General features: G+C 43.6%; 1 protein-coding gene across 1 annotated transcript in view; it reads right to left on the bottom strand.

The window, feature by feature from the left end:
• The window catches only part of ATG2B (autophagy related 2B), a 1,825,281-nt gene that overhangs the window by 1,230,502 nt on the left and 568,072 nt on the right, over window positions 1–26,707 (bottom strand). Inside the window, exon 12 of the mRNA XM_044074646.1 lies at window positions 25,020–25,112. Within this exon, the coding sequence (XP_043930581.1) occupies window positions 25,020–25,112 (93 nt within the window). The remainder of the gene's footprint in view (window positions 1–25,019; window positions 25,113–26,707) is intronic.

Raw genomic sequence — 26,707 nt, forward strand, 5'->3', positions numbered from 1 at the left:
CTAAGGAGCCTCTGCGGTGGGATGCTTTTATAAGGACTTATGAGAAAGTACAGTTTTGTACCTACCATAAATGTAGATGTTCGAGTGCTAATACAGCTGCAGTCATAACAGATGGGTTCTCCTGCCGTCAAGCGGGTCCTCGGTCGGCCGAATTCCAAAGTCTAGGTCCGGCGTCGGTTGTTGTCGCTTCTTCCCTGATGTCAGTGTGACAGGGGTATAAAGGAACCAGCCGACGTCATTTTCTTCAGTTTTTCTTGCCCCAGATATCAGGTGCCCCCAGAAGGAAGGCAATACATAAATTTGTGTAATAAAACAATGCAATATAATCAAAATACAGTAGTTGCAAGCAAATACACCATAAATGAATACCCCAATCAGGTTGTATGAGGAGGTGTTAGCCAAAAGGCCTGTCCCAAGAGGGGAAGGAGGGAGGGAAACCTGGACTGCAGCTGTATTAGCACTCGAACATCTACATTTATGGCAGGTACAAAACTGTACTATGTTCATTGTGCATACAGCTGCAGTCATAACAGATGGGTAGAATCCCAAAGCTAAGAAAGGGGTGGTAGGCACTAGGTGGAACTAGGAGGAGCCAGGATGCCCTGCAAGACTGCAGTGGCAAAGCCTGCTCTAGTTTTGGAGTATAATGGTAGGTTGTAGTGCTTGGAGAAGGTATGCACAGAACTCCAAGTGGCTGCTTCCAAAATATCTTTGGTAGGAACTCCTCTGAGGAAAGCTGCAGAGGTAGCTGTGGCCCTGGTGGAGTGAGATCGGATGCCTGTAGGTACAGTTTTGCCATGAAAAGAATAGCAAAAGCGTATGCAATGGGCTATTCATTTTGAGATTGTCTGTTTGGAAATTGGCTTTCCTTGAGCTCCTACAGCATAGGACACAAAGAGCTGTTCTGATTTTCTGAAAGGCTTTGTTCTGTCCAAATAATAACGCAGTTGTCTGTGGATGTCCAAGGAATGTAGTAATCTCTCCCCTTTGTTTTGAGGATTAGGATAAAAAGTAGGTAAATGTATGGCCTGATTCAAAGCTATCCTGGATACCACTTTAGGCATAAAGGACGGGTTGGTTCGTAAGGAAACTCTGTCCTGATGGAAGATGATAAAAGGCTGCACAGCCATGAGAGCTTGTAGTTCTGAAACTCTACGAGCTGAGGTAATAGCCAGAAGGAAAGCTGTTTTCCAGGACAAATATTGCAAATCTGATGAGGCAGCTGGCTCAAAGGGAGGCAAGGTCAGTTTTTCCAGAATGAAATTGAGATCCCAAGCAGGTATTGGTTGTTTCCTTGGGGGTCTTAGATTCTTAGCCCCTCTGAGGAACTGTCTTAAGAGAGGGTGAGAGAATAAGGGTGGATCAGTGTTGTATTCTGCAGAAATGGCTGAGGCATGGATTTTGATGGAGGAGAATGAAAGTCCACTGCTTAGCAGCTCAGCTAGATACTGTAGTATCTGAGGTAAATTCAGTTTTCCAGGATCCTGGCCCTTTTTCTCATTCCAGACATAAAACAGTTTCCATTTTGCGGAGTAAGCTTTTCTAGTTGATGGCCTCCTGGCCTCCAAAATGACATCCTGCACCTCCTTGGAGAGTAGGGTATGTTGTGATGCTAAGGAATCTTCCATGCGGCTAGATTGAGTGTTTTTAGCTGGCTGTGAAGAGTTTTGAAGCTGTGCTGAGTCAGAGAAGAGGCATTAGAGGCAGGGTCCATGGTGGAGAATGCGTCAGGCTCCTCAGGAGTGGGTACCAGTGTTGTCTTGGCCAGTCTGGAGCAATGAGAATCATCTTTGGTCTGTCTGCTCTGGTTTTCAATAGAACTTTGGGCAGCAGAGGAAGAGGTGGGAAGGCATAAACTGTCATTGATGTCCAACTGAAAGAGAGAGCGTCCACTCTCCAGGCCTTTGGATGGAAAATCCTTGAGCAGAATTTTGTCAATTGGTGATTTTTGTGGGAGGCAAAGAGATCTATGTCTGGTCTTCCCCATGCTTGGATTATTTCTGTAAAAACCTTTGGATGCAACTTCCATTCGTGTGGATCTGTCATATTTCTGCTTAGGTTGTCTGCCAGCGTGTTTTCCTTGCCTGGCAAGTACTGTGCTTGTAGTTCCATTTGTAAGTCCATGGCCATGTTCCAAAGTGACATGGCCAGTCTGCATAGGGGGTATGAATGTGTTCCTCCCTGTTTGTTTATGTACCACATAACTGTGGTGTTGTCCGTTCTTATCAATAGTTGACCTGGTTGTAGAAGGTCCTTGAAAGCTATAATAGCATTTATTACTGCTAGCATTTCCTTTTGATTGATGTGAAGGTGCTTTTCTTTTTGGGACCATTTGCCTACTACTTTTTATCCTAATCCTCAAAACAAAATCTGTCATGTGCGCCCCCCCCCAGGCGTAGTCCGAGGCGTCTGTTGTGATGACTTGATTTGCTTGAGGCTTACTGAATGGAAGACCTGTTTGTTTGACATGCTTGAGCCCACCACAGAAATTCCTTTTGCAGACATGGAATTAGTGGTATTATTGTTTCCAAACTGTGGCTGTGTTGAGACCATATGTTTTTCAGGTACCATTGTAGTTTCCTCATATGCAGCTTTGCACATGGGATTAGTAAGATGCAAGATGCCATGAATCCCAGAGCCTGCATGATTTTCCTTGCAGTTAGCCTGGTGCAATTTGCTAGTGTTCTGAAGTATTGAGTTAGTTGTCCCTGCTTCTCTGGCGTGAGGTAGGCCATCTGGGTGTTTGTGCCCAAGTTGGCACCCAGGAAAATTATCTTCCGAGAGGGTATTAGCCTTGATTTCTTTTTGTTGACTGTGTATCCCAGAGAGTTCAACAACATTATTACATAAGCCAGATGTTTCAGAAGAATGTGCTTGCTGTCCGCTTGGATCAGGCAGTCGTCCAAATAGGGGTATATTTGTATCCTTTGAAGTCTGCAGTAGGCAATTACTGATGCCAGGCATTTCGTGAATACTCTGGGCGCAGTAGATAAGCCAAAGGGCAATGCAGAGAACTGATAATGGGTTGAACCTGCAGGAAATATGAGGTATCTTCTGCAATTTTGTCTGATTGGGACATGCAGGTATGCCTCCTTGAGGTCCAATGTTACCAGCCAAGACTCCTTGCCCAGCATGGGAAGAAGCTGCTGTAGAGTGAGCATCTTGAATTTTGGTACGAGTAGAAATGTGTTCAGGATGGATAGGTCCAAAATAGGTCTCCAATCTTTTTCCTTCCTTGGTACCAGGAATAGTCTGGAATAAAAACCTTGACCTTGTTCGTGCGTAGGTACCTCTTGAATAGCTTTCATGTTTATGAGATCTGTAATTTGCCTTTGTGCCTCTGCCCTTTGATTGTGTGGCAGGTTTGGCATGCCTCTCATTTTTGGAAGGGTGTGAAAATGGAATCTGTAGCCTCTGTTTATAATGTCCAGGATCCATTTGTCTTTTGTGACAATATGCCAATTTTTTGAAAATAATGCCAGTTTTCCTCCTAAGGGGGCTGCCATTTGAGTCTTGCTTGGCATGCAAAGGGGAAAGTCATTGGGCTTGCTTTCTGAATGACTGCGAGTTATCCTCACCACCTCTTTGTGTAGGAGCTTGCCATTGTCTGCCTCTAAACGATCCTTGGGATTGTCCCCTGCCCCTCGGGCGTCTGTATCTACCTCTTTGGGGTCTGTCCGTGGCTGGAAAGGACCAACTTTTGGAAGGCCAATTTCTACTGAAACGTGGGGGTTGTACCTGTAGAAAATCTTTCACAGTTTGCATTGATTTAGCCTTTTCCTCCATTTTCCTTAATACCTCCTCAGCATTAGCACCAAATAAAACATCCTTTTGTACAGGGGCATCTAGTAATTTAGCTTCGACATGATCAGGCAAGGTTTGTTCCTTGAGCCAGGCATGTCTACGTATGACTGATCCTGTAACAGCAGCTCTACATGAGGCCTCTAGAGCATCAAAACCACATTGTAAGGTATGTTTACCCACTTGTTCCACACTATGCATCAAATCCTGCAACTCCTTCAAGTCTGGTTGTTCAAGTTGTGACATTTTACTTTTCAATTGTGATAACAAAAACTGTTGGTATTTTAGCATATGGAACTGACAGTTTAAGGCCCTCATGGTTAAGGTAGCCGAGGTATATACCTTTTTTCCCCACCTTTCTAAGTATCTGGAATCTCTCTCAGAAGGTAATGGATTTTTAGCAGTGGAGGCCTTAATTCCCTTGGGGCCCTATGAGATGGTTTCTGGGTCAGCAGCATGGCTTTTGTATAGAAATTGGTGTGAGTCAGTAACTCTGTAGTACCTGTCAGGCTTGACTGGGGCTGGAGGCAGAGAATCCGGGTTAAGGCAGGCCTCCGAGTAAACATCATCTAGGATGTCCAAGACAGGAGGTATAGCCAGAGGCCTGTGCTGAGGTAGCAAGAGAAATTCCCTAAGCCTTTTCTTGGAATCTGAATAATCTTGGCCTTCCCAGTGGAAGTGTTCCCTTAAGGTATGCAAAGTTTCCCCAAATGAGTAATCCTCTGGGGGGGATACAGAAGGAATGGACTCCTCTGCATCAGAGTCTTCAAAAGGGGAGTAAGAATGTTCCTGATCATCAGAGTGCTCTGAAATAATGGAGCCCTGATCAGAGGAGGGGGATTCTTCCTCCACTCTGGGCCTTTTGTCCGGTGGGGGTTGAGAACTCCTGATAAGAGTAATTAAATCCTCAGCCATTTTAAGCATCTGTTTTTTAGGCATGGGGCCTGTAGATGGGCCTTGTGAAGCTTGTCTCTTAGAATGCATGGCTGCTTTAGACTTGGTGAAAGCCTTGATGGAAAAAGAAGAGGAAGGTCTGAAGACACCTTGAGTGGAGGAAGACCTGTCCACATTTTGAGGTTCAATGCCAAGAGTGGCTTCGGTATCTGTAGTCGGGGTATTGGCCGAGGAGCCTGCGACCTCGGGCACATGAAACACCGCCAATGAAGTGTCGTCGGTAGTCAGGGGCTGCGTAGGCACCTCGGTGAGAACCGGACCATGTGTAGTCGGCTTTGGCGTGGTGTCGGAAGAGGCCGCAGACCTCGTGTGTCGGTCCTTATCTTTGCGTTTTTTAGACAAAACTGGAGTCGGAGTATCCGACGACATAATATAGTTAAATGTTTTTCCAAAATAATGCTGGGCAAACTCCGCCCAACGCTTAATGGTGCGTTTGTTGAATGCAGCACAAAAGCGACACACTGAGACGTCGTGGTCTGGGCCTAAACAAGGTATACAGAGGGAATGGAAATCCTTATGCGGTATTTGCTTCCCACAAGAAATACAATTATTAACTTTGTCTGACATCGGTCTGAGGCAAGAAAATTTTCCCCAACGGGGTACTTAGCTTTCAAGAAGACTTCGGTTTCAAAATTTTCATAATTTCAGGAGCTGGCTGACTGGCACTTGTGAACTGCTTCTGCTTCGGGCACCACGCGGCAAGAAAGACTGAAGAAAATGGCGTCGGCTGGTTCCTTTATACCCCTGTCGCACTGACGTCAGGGAAGAAGCGACAACAACCGACGCCGGACCTAGACTTTGGAATTCGGCCGACCGAGGACCCGCCTGACGGCAGGAGAACCCATCTGTTATGACTGCAGCTGTATGCACGATGAACATCTCAGACGATGAATGGGGGTTCTGGATATGGACTGTCTCAAGGCTCAACAGGACTGGCTTTTCCAACAGGATAGGAAAAGCAGGATCAGGACTCAAAAGTTTCTGATGGAGGATGTACAGAGCTGAGTGCGTAAGAGAATTCTGCTCACCAGGAAAAGAGAGCGCTCTCTTGACAGCCTCAAAAGCCGAAGCCAAGGGAGAACCAAAAACCACAGTGGAGGGAGCTGATGCATCCAATCCAGGCTTCTCCCAGCATACGACCTGGCTAGCTGTAAAACTGATGATGATGCAGCAGAGCTAACTAGGACCAAAGCTCGAAGAGGAAGGGATTGCTCCAAAAACCTCAGTATCAATTTCTTACCCCCAGATGTGTCACTGATGCTTCAGCTCTGAGATCCTTCTGGATTAGGGACACTAAGAGCTGGTCAAATCAGAGATGTCTCCAAAGTGGAAGACTATCAAGTCTTCAGATCTGACAAGGACAAACCTTGGGTGAAACCCAGAACCACTAGTCCCAAACCCAGAGGGCAGACTGGGGTAGGAGTGACCACAGGAAAATGGAAAGGATCGAAGATTGCAGGTCCAACAAGGGTCAGAGCCTGGAGAACCACCAACTGGATTTGGGTCCTGAGGAACTTCTTATCATCCTATCTCTGTCTGCTACTGATAGGTTTCTGTTAGATTGGACTGACCTGAGGGAGGAGAAGGTGGAGGGAAGTCTGGAGGAGCAACACACCTGTTTTTCTTGCAGGAAGGGGTGCGCAATCTAAGAGAACCTGGGTCCAGCAGAGGTGGACTATGGGATCCAATAATAATCTGATCTGGTGGAGGTGTCAGATCAGACTGTCTTGGAAACTTGGCAGGCATAACTGAAGAAGCAACTGAAGAGGAAGAGCAGTCAGAGGAACGCTTCTTAGCCTCTTTGACTTTCTCCTAAAGATTTCACAATTTTTCTCCCTTTTATGTCTCTTGGAAGTCTTATTGGCAAATGGGGATGCTGCAGAAGCAGAAGAAGAATGAGGTGGAGATCGTCTCCTGCAGGGGCTGGGAGAAGCCAAGGTGCAACCCTCACAGAAACCAGCTGAAGAAGTCACACATCCTATCCTCAAAACACTTTGTAAACTGTGCACTGCAGGAGTCCAAACTAGATGTCATGAGCTTACAGACCAATATGTGATGATGGTCAGTAAAATTAGATGCTTAACCTCAGCAAGATTCTGAAGATAAGAAAGAGTTCACTTCAATAACAGGATGGACATGGTTAGGAAATACAAACCCTATCAGAAAATCATGCTCAGGTTTTTCCTGCTGAGATGTCAGAAAGCTTGCTTAACAACCAAAGAGCCTACACAACTGAAGTGTAACACAATCAAGAGTCCCCATCTGTGATAAGTTTAACTTCATCTCAGAAAAGAGCCTATACAACTGAAGTGTAACACAATCAAGAGTCCCCATCTGTGATAAGTTTAACTTCATCTCAGAAAAAAGCAATCCAAGCAGAAACTTCTGTGACAGATACTGAGCTAGCAGTTACTTCAATCATCACTTACAAAGCAAGTGTCTTTAACCAAGTTACCAGACAGTACCTCACCCAACACACACACACACACACATACATACACATATTCAAACACTCACTCACTCACTGCTAAACCTGGTAAAAAGATGTACTTGGGTCTAGTAAGCTTAGATAGTTAATTTATTAATAAAGTAAATAGTAAATAAAAAAATAATTATCCTGTTTGTTTCCAAAAGGTAGTTACTGATGAGCATGATCACAACAGAAATGAAAACTTTGTTTCATCATCAGATGATTTTTCCCTTACAGTTGAACATAAAACTGTAGTAGTACATGCAAAGTACAGTTGCGTAAAATCTTACCATAGCTGTAGATGTCCTTCTCTTCAAGGATGCAGTATTCTTAACCTTTGGGATCTCCTGCCAAGGATAGCCCATTGTCCAGCCAGTATACTAAAGTCTTCAGATCTTGTACGTGCCATACATCACATATATGCTCCTCATACATAAAGGTGACATGCGAACACAGTTACCCTGAATGGAATTGCAGCAGTAGAGGACAGTCTCCATGGGACAAAAAGGAAGCTATTCACATCCAGGTGAAGAAAATACAGACAGAAAAGGGGGAACCCCTGCCAGGAGGGTACCTAAAAAAAAACACAAAAAGAAAAAAAGGGGATGGGGGAGTGACAGAATACTGCACCAGTGAGGGGGGGCCCTCAGCCAAGAGGGTAACCAAAGAAAAAAAGAGCGGTAGAGGGAGGGACTGAATATTGCTACAGTGAAGAGAAGGTCATCTACTGTTAAGATTTTACTCAACTATACTATGTCTTTCTATATAACTGTTGCAGTATTTTTAACCTTAGGGAGAGTACTAGAGCTCAAGAAAAAGAGAGGGAGGTGGAAGGATGGGAAGAGCCTTCAACAAACCTCTGCAGGACAGTCCTAGCAAAACTTGCTCTGGTTCTAGAAACCACATCCAATTAATAATGCTTAGTTAACATATGCACTGAGGACCAAGTAGCAGCTTCAAGTATGGAAATGGTGTACAAACCTTTGAAGAAAACACCAGAAAAAGCAACAGCCCTGGTGGAATGAGCGCTAACTGAACTAGATAGACACTTGCCATGAAAAGAATAACAAATGGAAATAGGCTTAGATGTCCAGGAAGAGTTGGTTTGATTTGAAACTGGTAAACCCCAAGTCCTGGGATGAAAAGAAGTAAAAAGCTGGCCAGACTTACAAATGGTCTTAGTTTTATCCAAATAATACCTGAGCTGTCTGTGCAAATCCAAAGAATACAGGACCCTCTCATTAGCATAATGTGGAGAAGGAAGAAAGGAAGGGAGTTGTACTGCCTGATTTAAGGAAAACTCATTAACAGCCTTTGGCATAAAAAAATATTAGTATGAAGAGAGACCCTGTCTGTGAAAAAACAACAAAGGAGGAAAGGCCATAAGGACCTGAAGCTCAGAAACCCTTACAGCAGAGGTTAGAGGAAGCAACAAGGCAGCCTTCCAGGTACAGTGTTGCAGAAAAGCTGAAAGTGAAGGTTCAACAGGAGCCTGGGTCAATCTTTCCAAAATAAAATTAAGGTCCCAAGGAGGACGACGACAAAGAGGCTTCCTTAGGGTCTGAAGATGCAGGATACCTTTAAGAAACTATCTGACCTCATAAACGAGAAGCCAAAGTAGGTTTCAATGGCAGACAGGCAGAAATAGCTGACAAATGGGCTTTTACAGAAAAATAGGCCAAGTCAGACTGGAGCAACTCATATAAACAGAACAGGACCAGAGGGACCCCACTGAAAAAAGGTCCTGGCTATAAGAATGGCACCAGACTGAAAATCTTTTCCATTTGGACAAATAAGACTTTATGGTTGCAAGTTTTCTGCCTCCTGTAAAACCCTAAGCATGTCTTCCGAAAAGAGGTGTCTAAAAGGGATCAAAATCCTATCATGCAGAGTGTCAGTTGAAGAGTTGACAAGTGATGATGGATGAGTGACTCCTTGTCCTGTGTGAGGAAGTCCAACTGGTGAGGTAACTTGCAATGATTGCCCCTGGCCAGATGCATTAAGAGGGGTGAACCAATGCTGTCTTCACCAAAAGGGAGTCATTAGCAAGATTTTTCAGATGTCCATCTGTATCATCTGCAGGGCCCTTGGAGGTAGAGGAAGGGGAGGGAAAGCATAAAGAAACATCCCCCAGTGAAGTAAATAGTGTGGGAAGAAATAACCAGGGAATTGTTATGGCTATGCTTGTATAGGCCCTAGGGCCAATAGCCTAGTACCAACCTATGAACCTTCCAAGGGAAAGAAAGGGCATCCATTTTAAATGCCAGATGGTATATCACTCTGGAACAGAAAAGAAGAAGATGCCTGTTCAGAGGGGAGGCAAAATGATCTACAGAAGGAACACCCCACCAATGGACTATGTCCAGAAACACATCTCTGTGAAATATGCATTTGTGAGCCTGTGTTTTGGATCTGCTTAAAGAGTCTGCCACTAGATTGTGCCCTAAAGGAATACACATTGCCTGAACAGCAGGCAAGCTGATAACTGACAGCCAGATTCCAGGCCTGAAGAGCCAGTCTGCAAAGAAGATAAAACTCAATGCCCCCCTGCTTGTTGACATGTCACATCACTGTGGTGTTGTTTGTGTAAATTTTTACAGGGCCTGGAGACAGCATGGAATGAAAAGCCTGAAGGGCCAGAATCAGAGCTCTCATTTCTTTGATGCTGATATGGTCTGATTTCTGATTGGGGGCCAGAGACCTTGAAATTTCAGGTGACCACAGGAAGCTCCCAACCCCATGTCTGAGACATCGATGAACAGTTTTTGAGAAGGGAAACAGGAGGATGAATGGGCAGGTCTGGGTTAAGGGTAATTTGCTGAACACACCACTCGAATTTCCTCTTGAGACAAGGAAGGAGAGACACAGTGAAATCTAGAGGATGGAAACACTGAAGCCAAACTGACTTGAGGTACCACTGAAGTTTCTGCATTTGCAGTCTGGCAAGAGGGAGCACTGGAATAGAACAGGCCATGAATCCTAGGACTCGAAGAAAAACTCTGGCTAGAATGGCAGTTAGAGGAAGAAGAGACTGAAAGAAGACCGTCAAGGACAAATCTTTTGAAGGTGGACTTGAGGCCAACATTGGCCTATCTGAATCCTGCAGCCCAGATACACATGATCCTGAGAGTGAGTCAGGACAGACTTTTGAAAGTTGATAGTGAACCCCAGACTTTGGAGGAGAGATATGGTGAATGCTAGAGCCTGCAACAGGAAAATGGAAGAAGGTGCCTAAATCAACATGTCTAATGAACACAAAATCTGAATGCCCTGGAGCCTACAAAAGGCAATCAAAGGAGCTAGGCATTTTCTGAATATCCCTGGTTAAGTAGTGAGTCCAAAGGGCAAATAGGAGAACTGAAAATGAGAGAAAAAAAACAGAGAAATGTAAAAACTTCCTCAAAAACAGGGTGGATGGGAAAATGAAGGTAAGCATTCTTTAGATCCAAGGACACCAGAAAAGCCTGGGACAGCTACAGTGGACACGGGATTTGAAAAGAAGGCTTCCAAAAAGAAGGAACCTTGAGAAAGGTGTTGAGTACAGAGAGATCAGAGCAGGCCTCCAGCTAAGAACATTCTGAAGTAAAATCCTTTTCCTACTTGAGAAGGAAGGACAGACTGAATAGTTCCCTGGTCCACCAAGGACCCAAGAACCTCCAAGAAATGAGGAAACTGCTCTCGAAGAGGCAGGGTAATCCCTGAAAAAGGAGGGGGGAATTCCCACCCCATGAAGTAACCCTGACAGATAATGGGCAGAATCCAAGAATCTGAGGTGATACGTTGCCAGTTTGGAAGACAGAGGGAGAGTCAAAGGGATAACGGAACCTGGCTAAGGATTGGGGGGGGGGCAAAATGTCAAAGAAAAGCAGGCTTGTCAGATAAAGGAGGTTACTGAGCAGCAAAAGCCTGAGAAGACTTAGCTGGAGGAGCTAGTCTATCACCCTTCCTGCCTTTAGTGGTCTGACGAGATTGTCTACGAACAAAAGCAGAGCTAGTAGAATAGTTCATCTGGAACTTAGGGATAGGTGACACAAAAATATATTTAAGGTCCTGCAAAGCTTTACCTTTTTCTTGAAGAGGCTTAAACACATCAGCAGCAGCAGTCCCAAAGAGAATTTAATTATCCAAAGCAGCATCCAGCAACTTGGCCTTAATGTCTTCAGGTAATGACTACACAGAAGCCATGAGTAATGCCTCATGACATACTCAAAGGCAGCAGCTCTGGAAGGGGCATCAGCAGTATCATAACTGCACTTGATAGAGTAGAGCCGCCTGAGAGGCAGAATCAAAAGTAGACAGAGCAGAAGATTTTGCTTCAGAATCAGAGAGGTCAGAAATAACCTAGCAAGCCAGGGCAATCAAGGCCAGAGCATATCTGGTTATGTGGGTCTGGTAACTGATAGCTCTAATGGCTAAAGTGGAAGCAGCACAGACATTCTTTCCAATTCTCTCCATAGCATTACTATCCTTATCCAAAAGCAGAAGCTTGGTAGATGGCAAAAGCATAGAAGGCTTGTCGCAGGATCAGCAGAAGGACATTTAAATAGGAATTGACAATCCTCAGGAAACTCACAGAACCTGTCAGGTTTCTTTGGAGCAGGAGGCTGAAAATCAGGGTTCTCAGAGAAAGCTATAAAGCTGTTCAACAATGCAGCAACATAGGAGGCACTGCAGAAGGTTTAGGAGTGTCCACCTGAAGCAACTCATAATGCCTTTTCTGATTATCAGACACCTGAGAAGAATCCCACTTAAAGTATTCCATCATTCTACCTACTGTAGCCCAAAAAGACAACTACTCAAAAGGAGACTCAGGGCTAATGGACTCCTCTTCATAAGAGTCATAAGCCAAAGGACAAGGCATCTGGGAAGAGCAAGACAAGGACCCTTCATCAGACTCTGAATCCTTATCTGAGGAATCAAGTTCACTACGCCTTTTGCAAAAGTTGAAGTCCGTGGTGGGTAGGCACAGAAACTCTTTGGGAAGGTTTCAGGGCAATTAAAGCATTAAACAGGACCTGAGCAAACTCTGGTCATTCCCTTTAAGGGTCCCTGGGATGTACTGAAGAATGTTTAGTCTTCTGTCATTTCTTGGTATGGAAGTCAGCCCTAACAGACACCGGAGGTTTTGAACCCTGATGGAATTCAATAAGAGTATCTGGAACCTCTTCCCTGACCAGAATCTGTGGACTCCCTCTAGGGCCATCTGAGATGATCAGCTGTGGTTCCCCCTTGATGTCCAGAGAAGACACTTGCAAAGCCTCAGAGGATGTGCAAAAAGAAGGATCCATGCTGGCTTCGGACTGGGTCGTGGCAGAGGAATCTGAAGTTGACACCAGACAGCCTACACAGCTATCACCCGCTTCTTGAGAGGTGTCTGGTGGAGGCTGGACAGCTAAAGAATCTAGCTGAGATTTTCTGGCCATCTTCTTGCTCAATGGAAGTACCTTGGAGGTAATCGATTCAGCCATGTTACCCTGGGCTGTTTAAGTAACTCATTCTCCAGATAGATGGCCAGAGAAGCCACCCAGTTTCTAAGAGTCTTAGGCATAAACGTCTTACAAATACTACAGGATGTATGGCTGTGGGACGCAACCAAATAAAAGGAACACCTTATGGATCCTTATGGGGAATCTGCTTTCCACACTGACATTTTCTCTTCTTGGATGACAAACTCCAGGTAACCAAAGGAAAACAAGATCAAAGTAGAAAGAAAAAAAGACCTCAATGGGGCAGTTACCTGACAGCTAAATATTCAGTACAGCAAAGGGCGTTTGGACCAATGAGTGATGAAGGCGTTCAGACTGGAGGCAAAGAAGTTCTGGGTAATTGTATCTGTATGTCAACTTTATGCCCTACACCCTGTGTGGGGAGCATATGTGTGACTTACGGTGCATACAAGACCTAAAGGTTTTGGTATACTTGCTGGATGATGGGCTATTCTTGGCAGGAGATCCCCAAGGTTAAGATTACTGCAACAATGATACAGAAGGACATCTACATATAGCCTTGCAGGGATCTCCTATTAAACAATTACATCCACAACTCAAAAACATGGATCATGCTATCCCTAACAGAACTAAGATGCTATCCTGCAAAAAAAGGAAGCCAATCTGGTGGTCCCCTGCCATAAACAAGCTCTATAACAGAAGAAAGAAACTGTTGCAAAAAATAGTAAAATCCCATGATTGGAGGAACTCCCTGGTCAGCCTCAGTAAGAAGCTGACATCCCTTATAAAATCCTCCAGAGCTAATTATGAAAACAAAATCGCCACTGATTCTAAAGACAACCACAAAGCATTCTATACCTATGTCAAGAATTTCACTGGCAACACTCAGATCTGCTCTGAGTTACAGAACAATGGCACTAAATATACAGAACCAACTGATATTGCTAACATCCTGGCAGATATGTTCACTGCTAACTTTACCCCCCTCTCACCCCCTAAACGGCCCATTTCTATACCGGAAGAATGCAAAGTTCCTGTAATCACAGCTGCACAGGTAAAAAAAGCACACTCTCCAAAGCCAAGAACACAGCATCCATGGGACCTGACAACATCCCAGGCTGCGTTCTACATGAATTACAGAATGAACTGGGACCCCACCTAAGCACCATGTTCAATCATAGCCTCACCTGAGGCTTTGTGCCCACTGAATGGCGCACAGTGACAGTTATCCCACTCCACAAAGAGGGAGCCAGCACGGACCCCAGAAACTACCACCCCATTAACCTAACAAGCCTGGTCTGCAAGGCCATGGAATGTATCATCATGGAACTTATAAACAAAGACAATGGTAATCTCCAAACTCTGGACCCCACCCAGTTCAGGTTTCTAAAAGGCAGACCATGTCTTCTAAACTGGATAGACTTCTTTGAAGCAGTCACCAAAGTCGTAGACGAGGGTAAGGTGGTTCACACAGCCTATCTAGATCTTGCCAAGGCTTTTGACACCATCCCCCACTCTGGAATTATACATAAACTCACTAAACTAGGTATACATCCCTATGTCACAAGATGGGTTGCCAACTGGCTCACTGACAGAACCCACACTGTGAAAGTAGCAGACTCTAAATCCAACTTCAGACCAGTGACAAGTGGAGTACCACAGGGTTCAGTCCTGGGACCTCTCCTGTTTGGTATCTACTTCTCTGAAGTACAGGCTAACACAGAAGGTCTTTGGCTAATGAAGTTCGCAGATGACTGCAAACTAGGAGCCATAATCAAAACTCCTAATGATGTGGACATCCTACAAAAGGGCCTCACTGAGACAGATGCCTGGTGTCAAAGCCACGGCCTCAAGCTGAATGCCAAAAAGTGCATTATCATCCCCTTTGGTAAAAACTCTGTACCAATGAGCTACCACCAAGGTGGTAGTCTACTTAACACCGAAAGGATGAAAAGAGACCTTGGGACACAGGTGGACAGTAATCTCTCCTTTGATAATCACATCGTCACAGTAGTCAGGAAATCCTTCTATGTGGCACACCTCATCACAAAAGGTTTCTCATCCAGGAAAAAAGAGGTCATTGTTCCCCTCTACTCATCACTCATTAGACCCATTATAGAGAACAACGCCCCTTTAGGTATGTACCTCACAAGACATCTGCAGCAACTGGAAAGGCCGCAAAAATACCACACAAAGAGGATTACCGGCCTCAAACAGATGCCCTACGCAGACCGTCTCAAAAAACTCCAGCTTTACTCCGTCGCATACTGCCTACTCAGGGGCAATCTCTGCCTAACATAAAAAGCTATGTCAAACCCAGTGCTGTTGGACATGCTCCACTTAAAGAAATCCCAATCCCTCCGAGTTACACGCTCTACCACAATAAACAGAACATGCTGGAGGGATAGATTCCTGTCCCAGAGACTTCCCATACTCTGGAACAAAAGTACAGTTTTGTGCCTACCATAAATGTAGATGTTCGAGTGCTAATACAGCTGCAGTCATAACAGATGGGTTCTCCTGCTGTCAGGCGGGTCCTCGGTCAGCCGAATTCCAAAGTCTAGGTCCGGCGTCAGTTGTCGTCACTTCTTCCCTGACGTCAGTGCGACAGGGGTATAAAGGAACCAGCCGACGCCATTTTCTTCAGTTTTTCTTGCCCCAGATGTCAGGTGCCCCCCAGAAGGAAGGCAATACATAAATTTGTGTAATAATGCAGTGCAATATAATCAAAATACAGTAGTTGCAAGCAAATACATCATAAATGAATACCCCAATCAGGTTGTATGAGGATGTGTTAGCCTATAGGCCTGTCCCAAGAGGGGAAGGAGGGAGGGAAACCTGGACTGCAGCTGTATTAGCACTCGAACATCTACATTTATGGTAGGTACAAAACTGTACTATGTTCATCGTGCATACAGCTGCAGTCATAACAGATGGGTAGAATCCCAAAGCTAAGAAAGGGGTGGTAGGCACTAGGTGGAACTAGGAGGAGCCAAAATGCCCTGCAAGACTGCAGTGACAAAGCCTGCTCTAGATTTGGAGTATAATGGTAGATTGTAGTGCTTGGAGAAGGTATGCACAGAACTCCAAGTGGCTGCTTCCAAAATATCCTTGGTAGGAACTCCTCTGAGGAAGGCTGCAGAGGTGGCTGTGGCCCTGGTGGAATGAGTTCTAATGCCTGTAGGTACAGTTTTGCCATGAAAGGAATAGCAAAAGCGTATGCAGTGGGCTATCCATTTTGAGACTGTCTGTTTGGAAATTGGCTTTCCTTGAGCTCCTACCGCATAGGACACAAAGAGCTGTTCTGATTTTCTGAAAGGCTTTGTTCTGTCCAAATAATAACGTAGTTGTCTGTGGATGTCCAATGAATGTAGTAATCTCTCCCCTTTGTTTTGAGGATTAGGATAAAAAGTAGGTAAATGTATGGCCTGATTTAAAGCTATCCTGGATACCACTTTAGGCATAAAGGACGGGTTGGTTCATAAGGAAACTCTGTCCTGATGGAAGATGATAAAAGGCTGGACAGCCATGAGAGCCTGTAGTTCTGAAACTCTACGAGCTGAGGTGACAGCCAGAAGGAAAGCTGTTTTCCAGGACAAATATTGCAAATCTGATGAGGCAGCTGGGCTCAAAGGGAGGCAAGGTCAGTTTTTCCAGAATGAAATTAAGATCCCAAGCAGGTATTGGTTGTTTCCTTGGAGGTCTTAAATTCTTAGCCCCTCTGAGGAACTGTCTTAAGAGAGGGTGAGAGAATAAAGGTGGATCAGTGTTGTATTCTGCAGAAATGGCTGAGGCATGGATTTTGATGGAGGAGAATGAAAGTCCACTGCTTAGCAGCTCAGCCAAATATTGTAGTATTTGAGGTAAATTCAGTTTTCCAGGATCCTGGCCCTTTTTCTCATTCCAGACACAAAACCGTTTCTATTTTGCAGAGTAAGCTTTTCTAGTTGATGGCCTTCTGGCCTCCAAAATGACATCCTGCACCTCCTTGGAGAGCAGGGCCTGTTGCGATGCTAAGGAATCTTCCATGCGGCTAGATTGAGTGTTTTTAGCTGGCTGTGGAGAGTTTTGAAGCTGTGCTGAGTCAGACGAAGAGGCATTAGAGGCAGGGTCCATGGTGGGGAATGCGTCAGGCTCCTCAGGAGTGGGTACCAGTGTTGCCTTGGCCACTCCGGAGCAATGAGAATCATTTTTGGTCTGTCTGTCTGCTTTGATTTTCAATAGAACTTTGGGCAGCAGAGGAAGAGGTGGGAAGGCATAAACTGTCATTGATGTCCAACTGAAAGAGACAGCCCACTCTCCAAGCCTTTGGATGGGAAATCCTTGAGCAGAATTTTGTCAATTGATGATTTTTGTGGGAGGCAAAGAGATCTATTTCCGGCCTTCCCCATTCTTGGATTATTTCTGTAAAAACTTTTGGATGCAATTTCCATTCGTGTGGATCTGTCATATTCCTGCTTAGGTTGTCTGCCAGCGTGTATTCCTTGCCTGGCAAGTACTGTGCTTGTAGTTCCATTTGTAAGTCCATGGCCATGTTCCAAAGTGACATGGCCAGGGGTAAGAATGTGTTCCTCCCGGTTTGTTTATGTACCACATAACTGTGGTGTTGTCCGTTCTTATCAATAGTTGACCTGGTTGTAGAAGGTCCTTGAAAGCTATAATAGCATTTATTACTGCTAGCATTTCCTTTTGATTGATGTGAAGGTGCTTTTCTTTTTGGGACCATTTGCCCTGAATGCACCGATCTGTCATGTGCGCCCCCCAGGCGTAGTCCGAGGCGTCTGTTGTGATGACTTGATTTGCTTGAGGCTTGCTGAATGGAAGACCTGTGTTTGTTTGACATGCTTGAGCCCACCACAGAAATTCCTTTTGCAGACATGGAATTAGTGGTATTATTGTTTCCAAACTGTGGCTGTGTTGAGACCATATGTTTTCAGGTACCATTGTAGTTTCCTCATATGCAGCTTTGCACATGGGATTAGCAAGATGCAAGATGCCATGAATCCCAGAGCCTGCATGATTTTCCTTGCAGTCAGCCTGGTGCAATTTGCTAGTGTTCTGAAGTATTGAATTAGTTGCCTCTGCTTCTCTGGCGTGAGGTAGGCCATCTGGGTGTTTGTGTCCAAATTGGCACCCAGGAAAATTATCTTCCGAGAGGGTATTAGCCTTGATTTCTTTTTGTTGACTGTGTATACCAGAGAGTTCAACAACATTATTACATAAGCCAGATGTTTCAGAAGAATGTGCTTGCTGTCCGCTTGGATCAGGCAGTCGTCCAAATAGGGGTATATTTGTATCCCTTGAAGTCTGCAGTAGGCAATTACTGATGCCAGGCATTTTGTGAATACTCTGGGCAGTAGATAAGCCAAAGGGCAATGCAGAGAATTGATAATGGGTTGAACCTGCAAGAAATCTGAGGTACCTTCTGCAATTTTGTCTGATTGGGACATGCAGGTATGCCTCCTTGAGGTCCAATGTTACCAGCCAAGACTCCTTGCCCAGCATGGGAAGAAGTTGGTGTAGAGTGAGCATCTTGAATTTTGGTACGAGTAGAAATGTGTTTAGGATGGATAGGTCCAAAATAGGTCTCCAATCTTTTCCCTTCCTTGGTACCAGAAATAGCCTGGAATAAAATCCTTGACCTTGTTCGTGCGTAGGTACCTCTTGAATAGCTTTCATGTTTATGAGATCTGTAATTTGCCTTTGTGCCTCTGCTCTTTGATTGTGTGGCAGGTTTGGCATGCCTCTCATTTTTGGAAGGGTATGAAAATGGAATTTGTAGCCTCTGTTTATAATGTCCAGGATCCATTTGTCCTTTGTGACAATATGCCATTTTTTTGAAAATAATGCCAGCTTTCCTCCTAAGGGGGCTGCCATTTGAGACTTGGTTGGCATGCAAAGGGGAAAGTCATTGGGTTTGCTTTCTGAAAGATTGCGAGTTATCCTCACCACCTCTTTGTGTAGGAGCTTGCCATTGTCTGCCTCTAAACGATCCTTGGGATTGTCCTCTGCCCCTCGGACGCCTGTATCTGCCTCTTTGGGGGTCTGTCCGTGGCAGGAAAGGACCAGTTTTTGGAAGGCCAATTTCTACTAAAACGTGGGGGTTGTACCTGTAGAAAATCTTTCACAGTTTGCATTGATTTAGCCTTTTCCTCCATTTTCCTTAATACCTCCTCAGCATTAGCACCAAATAGTACATCCTTTTGAAGAGGGGCGTCTAGTAATTTAGCTTTGACATGATCAGGCAATGCTTGTTCCTTGAGCCAGGCATGCCTACGTATGACTGATCCTGTAACAGCAGCTCTACATGAGGCCTCTAGAGCATCAAAACCACACTGTAAGGTATGCTTACCCACTTGTTCTGCACTATGCATCAAATCCTGCAACTCCTTCAAGTCTGGTTGTTCAGGTTGTGACATTTTACTTTTCAATTGTGATAACAAAAACTGTTGGTATTTTAGCATATGAAACTGACAGTTTAAGGCCCTCATGGTTAGGGTAGCCGAGGTATATACCTTTTTTCCCCACCTTTCTAAGGATCTGGAATCTCTCTCAAAAGGTAATGGATTTTTAGCAATGGAGGCCTTAACTCCCTTGGGGCCCTGTGAGATGGTTTCTGGGTCAGCAGCATGGCTTTTGTATAGAAATTGGTGTGAGTCAGGAACCCTGTAGTACCTGTCAGGCTTAACTGGAGCTGGAGGTAGAGAGTCCGGGTTAAGGCAGGCCTCCGAGTAAACATCATCTAGGATGTCCAAGACAGGAGGTATAGCCAGAGGCCTGTGCTGAGGTAGCAAGAGAAATTCCCTAAGCCTTTTCTTGGAATCTGAATAATCTTGGCCTTCCCAGTGGAAGTGTTCCCTTAAGGTATGCAAAGTTTCCCCAAATGAGTAATCCTCGGGGGGGATACAGAAGGGATGGACTCCTCCACATCAGAGTCTTCAAAAGGGGAGTAAGAATGTTCCTGATCATCAGAGTGCTCCGAAATAATGGAGCCCTGATCAGAGGAGGGGAATCTTCCTCCACTCTGGGCCTTTTGTCTGGTGGGAGCTGAGAACCTCTGATAAGAGTAATAAAATCCTCAGCCATTTTAAGCATCTGTTTCTTAGGCATGGGGCCTGGAGATGGGCCCTGTGTAGCTGGTCTCTTAGAGTGCATGGTTGCTTTAGACTTAGTGAAAGCCTTGATGGAGAAAGAAGAGGAAGGTCTGAAGACACCTTGAGTGGAGGTGGACCTGTCCACATTCTGAGTTTCAACGCCAAGAGTGGCTTCGGTATCTGTAGTCGGGGTGTGGGCCGAGGAGCCTGCGACCTCGGGCACAGGAGACACCGTCAAAGAAGTGTCGTCGGTAGTCAGGGGCTGTGTAGGCGCCTCGCTGAGAACCGGACCACGTGTAGTCGGCTTTGGTGTGGTGTCGGTAGAGGCCGCGGACCTCGCGTGTCGGTCCTTATCTTTGCGTTTTTTAGACAAAACCAGAGTCGGAGTATCCGACGACATAATATAGTTGAATGCTTTCCCAAAATAATGCTGGGCGAACTCCGCCCGACGCTTAATAGTGCGTTTGTTGAATGTAGCACAAAGGCAACAGACCGAGACTTCGTGGTCTGGGCCTAAACAAGGTATACAGAGGGAATGGAAATCCTTATGCGGTATTTGCTTCCCACAAGAAATACAATTATTAACTTTGTCTGACATTGGTCTGAGGCAAGAAAAGTTTCAACGGGTACTTAGCTTTTAAGAAGACTTCGGTTTCCAAATTTTCGTAATCTCAGGAGCTGGCCGACCAGCACTTGCGAACTGCTTCTGCTTCGGGCACCGCGCGGCAAGAAAGACTGAAGAAAATGGCGTCGGCTGGTTCCTTTATACCCCTGTCGCACTGACGTCAGGGAAGAAGCGACGACAACTGACGCCGGACCTAGACTTTGGAATTCGGCCGACCGAGGACCCGCCTGACGGCAGGAGAACCCATCTGTTATGACTGCAGCTGTATGCACGATGAACATCTACCTATCTATATCAAACAAAGCTCATTAGCACTCCAAGACAAATCTTGATGATTGGATGGGAAATAGGAAATTCACCCCGGGATCACCTCTGTGGCTCTGCTTGACAGGGGCACAGGAAAATAATTTTCTTGGGTGGCAAAAGCCAGGGTACCTTTTTGGCTAGGCTTATACAGGCCCTAGGGCCAATAGTCAAGTACCTACCTATGAACATCCTAACTGAACTTAAATGATTCAATAAATATTCTGCAAATATAACCTTACATCTACAGCAGGGTAATTTGTATGCCTCTACACATCTTCCACACAAGGAGTTAAGCCCCTTGCTCGTTATATATTTATATAACTCACCACACTGCCAATGAAAAAGAAAATGAATATGATGAATTTACCTTGGAAATATTCTCCAAATTTTTTTTATTTATTTATTTTAAGGTTCCCACTGGCTGCCGAACATCAGTCCTCCTCATGTCAATGTACTGAATCATTTATTCCTCTAAATATGACAACTGTTCCAAGCCCATTTGTTCACCATGAGGCAAGAGCCAAACGCACAGGCTCTCGTTCAAGCAGCTATGAAGACTTTCTGCATACGGCTGTAACCCCTCCCCCCTTAAAGGTGATGTCAGCATTTTACCTTCATAAGTCCAACAACAACATCCTCGAAACTGCTGCCACGAACTGCAAACTGCAAATTCGCAAAACAGCGAAAACTGAAGCTCCAAATAACAAAATCTCTTCCTCTTTTTGACCCATGGTAGCACTTGTTTCAGCTGTGGAGCGATCGGAAATGCCGACGTTCGATTTTTGTTTTTTTTTTAAACTTTAGAGAAGTCAGTGGGAAGGAATTTGCACAAATGGTTTGTGTATCTGCACATTCGAAGGATGTGCTTTCAACTATATGAAGGTAAACCGATGTCAGCATCTACATCACAGCAGAAGACCTTGCTATACTGTCCCCATAGTTCTTCTATACACATGCTGCAATTAACTATGATGACCCATCTGGCAGGGCCAAGCTAAGGTCACCAGTCTATGACCACAATCACTGCCTGCAAGCCTCCAGTTCCACATGGTGACTGACTGACTAACCTTTCAACTCTCCCACCCGCCAGTCTGGGCATGCTGGAGTCAACCTGCTGATTCTCACCATCCGCACCTGACTCTCCCAGAATGCAAGTTACTAGTCAAACTTTGGTTGTTGAGATCTGGTCCTGGCTTTATCCCTCTGCACCAGTGAACTAGGGTTCTCCAAAGTTTTGATCTTTGGAAATTATAACTATGTTGCAGTATTCTACAAGTAAACAGCAAAGAGCAGAAAAGAAGAATCCATGGAATACTTAATTGGGGTTAACACCCTAATAATGAAAAAGAACAGATTAGTGAAGTTCTTTCCAATGTCTACACCCAGGACATAATAATTCCAAAGATATGCGGAGGACTGTCACTATGTGTGACCAAGTCAAACAAATACAAAATGTAATCAAGGGTCTGAAGTGAGGATATAATTCTGTAGTCTTGACAAGTCCCATCTTGCTGCTGCATTTACACACAAAAACACATTTTAATATCTCAAAGTTATTTTGGAGTGTCAAACACGCCTCTAAAGAACTTTCTTAATAAGAGTTCCAAAAATGATAATGCAAGAGAATATTCTGTACTGAATTGCAGTTAAAGAGCACCTTCTCAACAGCAAAGAAATTATAGCTTTGGGAACAAACTACACAGGAAAATGCAAAAGAGTGGGACAAAGCTAAGCATACGTTTGGACTGCATGTCAAAAACAACCTTTCCTATCAGGGATTGATAAAAGAGTATAGAAAAAGGAAACCAATGCGGTACTGTTAAATGAAAGACCAGCTCTAGTAGTGTTCTAGTTGAGATGAGCAAAGAACTTATCATTAAAAAAGGATAATTAATACGGCATATAAAATACTGCATGATAATGATAAAAATCAATCAGAGGAGATTAGAAAAGCTTGGGAAGAGAGACTGGAAAAGCACTAAGAAATAATGGGTAGCATCTGTACGGTTCCCAAGTATGCAACAAAGTACAGAAGGTTTAGGATTTTTTTTCCTTGGAAGTGCTTGCATGGGTATTTTTATACCCCAAGCATACTTCAGAGAAGCTTTCCTCAGGCAGAAAGCAAATGCTGAAGGTGTAATGGGAAAGACAGCGGTAAGTGAAACTTTTGGGGGGGAATGCAATGAGGTGGCAGATTTAAAAAAACTCCCCAAAGAATATTTTTTTCAGAAATATTGGAGGAGAAATGTTTGAAAATAAGGAAATTATTCTTCTGAGTGGCTATATAGAATCCTAAATTGCCCGGGAACACTAAGGCCTTACTAAGTTTAATGGTACTGGCTGCCAAAAACAGTTATTAGCAACCACAATCTAAGCCAACTGTATTTGAAATATTGAATATTGTAAAGGAGACAAAAGAACTGTAAGTGGGAGCTTTAGAAAAGAGAAAGAGCAAATTACATACCGAGAAATGAAATGTGTGGTAACAAAACATGCAGAGTAGTGTTCAGGAGCAAGAATTGATCGATTTACATAATGTGGAAGTAAATGAAAATTGTTAAAATACATATTGCATGAACATAATATATGTACCTATGTCACTTTTTAATATAATGTTCAATGAAGTTATTAAAATAAAAAACGTAGGTAATTTGCTTTACAACTGGCACAGCTACTGCAACTTCTCATGAGAATTTTCACTGCCTGGTTGTCTGTTTGCCTGTGGACAGCTTGCAATGTGCATTACATCTTTGAATTCTCACTAATGCCCAATGTGAGATAAGGCTGTAACACACAACAATATGCATACGCTCAGAGCATAGCAGAAAAAATAATTGGGATTGCTTTCACAATGATAAGTGGCAATGTTCATGGTGTGAACTACAAAAATCCATGCCTTTTAGCCATTGCTGAAGTGGTCAGTACAGTGAAGTTAAGGCCTTAATAGAGTACACATCAATAAGACAATGTTTATGGATACACAGCTATGGCAAAAAATGTAAAGGACTATGCGTTAAGTCATCACTACTAAAGTTGAGATCTCACCAAGGGAATTGATATAATAAATAGTATATATACTAGCTGTAGAGAAGGCAGCACAGCATGTGTTTATAAAGTAGACCATCATATGAAGAATTACTCTTGCATTAAACGGTCAAAAACTGTGTGCTCAAGCTCTGTGTCAGCATTAATAAACAAGACATACAAAAACCGCAAGCAAAGCTGCAAACAAACAAACCACTGAAAAAGAGCAGCAACAAGTAGGAAACGTCCACAAGAAGTACGCCAAGTTACTATAAGGCACAACGACAGATCCAGAATCAACGCTAAGCACAGTAGAACAGTTTTATTTAACGTCTCACAATAAAATTACGTTTATAAACAAGGGTAATGCCTAGCTGACATAATAAAATGATCACCATCTATGGACATTTTAAGCACCAAGCACAGTCAAAGGAAGAGAGAAAGGAAAATTTGTACACTTGTACCCGTAAAGAAAATAATGAAACAATTCACATTATGTAAATTAAAGGTACATATAAGGTTGATCGGGGACTGTAAATTGCCCGCAGGTGTGAAAAGACTTGGCAAGCATCTTCCCCCTTTTGTCTTGAAAACTCCACAGGTAGCAGTGGCTGTACCCTGAGTCACTCTAGGAGTCGGACACAACTCACAAGACAGAGGGAGTGAGTGATAACTTGTCAGCAAACTGTAATGCTCAAAGAATCAGTAAATATGTACAGAAAGTAACACAACCCTGCGATACTCATACAGACACTTTCATATCTACAACGACAGAAATCAGGAATCATAAGCAGGAAAACTTACAATGACTAATGCACAACTTAAAACAGATCCACATCTCAGACTGGAAACTTATATCAACAACATGAGCACACTTCTGCTACTTGTCAATAATGGCATGTCAGAAGCACTACTATATGTAAAGAACAATTACACTGCAACAGAACAGTACACTTCTTTTTAAGGTACTACAGAAAGCAATGCTATTCATACATCAAAGTGTAAAAGGTTAACAGTGTAATGCCATGAAGTTAATTGTAAAACAATGATTAACTCAGCATAGTAGTTTAAAAACTGCAGGATACATTATCAGTAACATCACAAATGCCGCACTTTTTGGTGAATATCAGCTAGTAATTTCTGCCTCAAACATTTAGATGTTACCTTACTTAAAGGTATATTCACAACTCATTCTTAAATGTTTTTCCCCACACAATGTGAATTTCACTCTAGCGTGTAAGCTTACTCAAAACTATTTTCTTAAAAGAAATATAAATCCCAGATATCTGATACTTTACCTGCGCTCCCCTTCGTTCGGAGTGTTTGTACTGTAGATGGAGACATGCGGAAGAATGAGAATTGTTCCTCTTCTTGGTATCAAAAGTGATGAGCTTGGAAAAAAGAAAACAAAATGCAACACTTGAAAATATTTAAAGATAGCACAGAAAGTCACAAATGTAAACATGCAAGTCATTTTATTGGTTCATCAGCATACCACTTTACTGGTCACAAGTATGGGAAGAGGCTGAAACTGTAAAAGGCAACTAGTGTTAGTACAACACTGAGTCTGAGACATACTACTTTGTAGGTCTGAGGATTTCATTTATAATTTGCACAGTAATCCTGTTCTCAAACAGCTCACCTCATAAACAGGAACTTATAAGAGAGAGACAGTACAAAATTCAGTGGTTACATGGAATCAGAATCCAAAACTGCCAGGAGTACATCCAATTCATACAGACTAGTCACCAATCATATTTTTGGGTACAGCCACTAATCCCACAGATTAACATTAAGTGACTCCACTCCATTGGCTGAGAAGATGATATCAAAACTCCTCTGGATTCAAAAACTAAAACATAGATAGCAAAATCCCTAGCTCAGTGCTGTAGAAAATATCTGTTTCCAAGGAAAAGGCTGTACAAAAATGTGTGTGTGTGTGTGTGTGTGTGTGTGTGTGTGTGTGTGGTATAACACTCTAGTCAAAACAAGACGAAGTGGCACAATAACATTTTAAGAGAAAAGTATACATATGAAAAAAAAATCAGCCTGCTGCCAATCAGCCCGCCACAACTACATAGCCCATTTGTTCCCACAAGAGTGACAGCCATCATGGACTAATTCATTCTTCCATAAGACAAGAGTTGACTGTGGAGTCATCATCCAGGCACAAATCAGGGTCTCCCCCAATTTCAAGAGCTCCGAACATCCCATAGGAGCTACTGAGAAACATTAGTGCTGCCAGTCTTGGGGCGGAGTCTGCGGCTGCCCCTTGAGCTACATGGCTACAGCACAGATGCACATGCTTCTAGCCTGGGCTGCATGAGACAGAGCTTCCACAGGTTGTGCTCAATTGGTGAAGCATGTCACCCCACCCAACAGGATAAGCGTACCATCTGCTATTTATATCTATCTTCCTGCTTCACCCCTTCCAGCACCAAACATGGATCTGTTTAGGTTGCAGTTAAGGTTTTATCCCTCTGCACCATGGGAGTGGCAGTAAAAGCAGGTAACAATTTATTACACGGACAATGCATTACATGACCTGTTACCTACTTTTAGCCATCATTTAAACTTCTTTAAAGTTGTTTTAGCAAAAGGCAAGTATTATCTTAACACTGATCATTCAACTGTAATGGTTTCTCTTGCAGTCTGAACGAACATTTCACTAACTGTCTGAACCCTTAACCATTTAATACACATTTTAAGATGATAGGCTTACACTATGTCAGATCTACCAATTACAGACTTATTACAAAGATGTCATTTGATTTTAATCACATGCTTAGAATTATTTTCTTTTTTTTTAAAGAAAATATTACAATTTCAGAATTTCACAGTAACTTTCCTGCATCATCTGCCTATGAGGTTTGGACATTTTCCCCAAATTTAGGATAACAGTTTAACATTTTGTAATGAATGCTGCAATAAAATCCTATCCTAAATGAAAAACAAACCACTAATGAATCTGTCTGTTTAAAGATAA

The sequence above is a fragment of the Protopterus annectens genome, chromosome 6.part0 (genome assembly GCF_019279795.1).
Source record: "Protopterus annectens isolate FY-2018-M chromosome 6.part0, PAN1.0, whole genome shotgun sequence".
Taxonomy (NCBI): Eukaryota; Metazoa; Chordata; order Ceratodontiformes; family Protopteridae; genus Protopterus; species Protopterus annectens.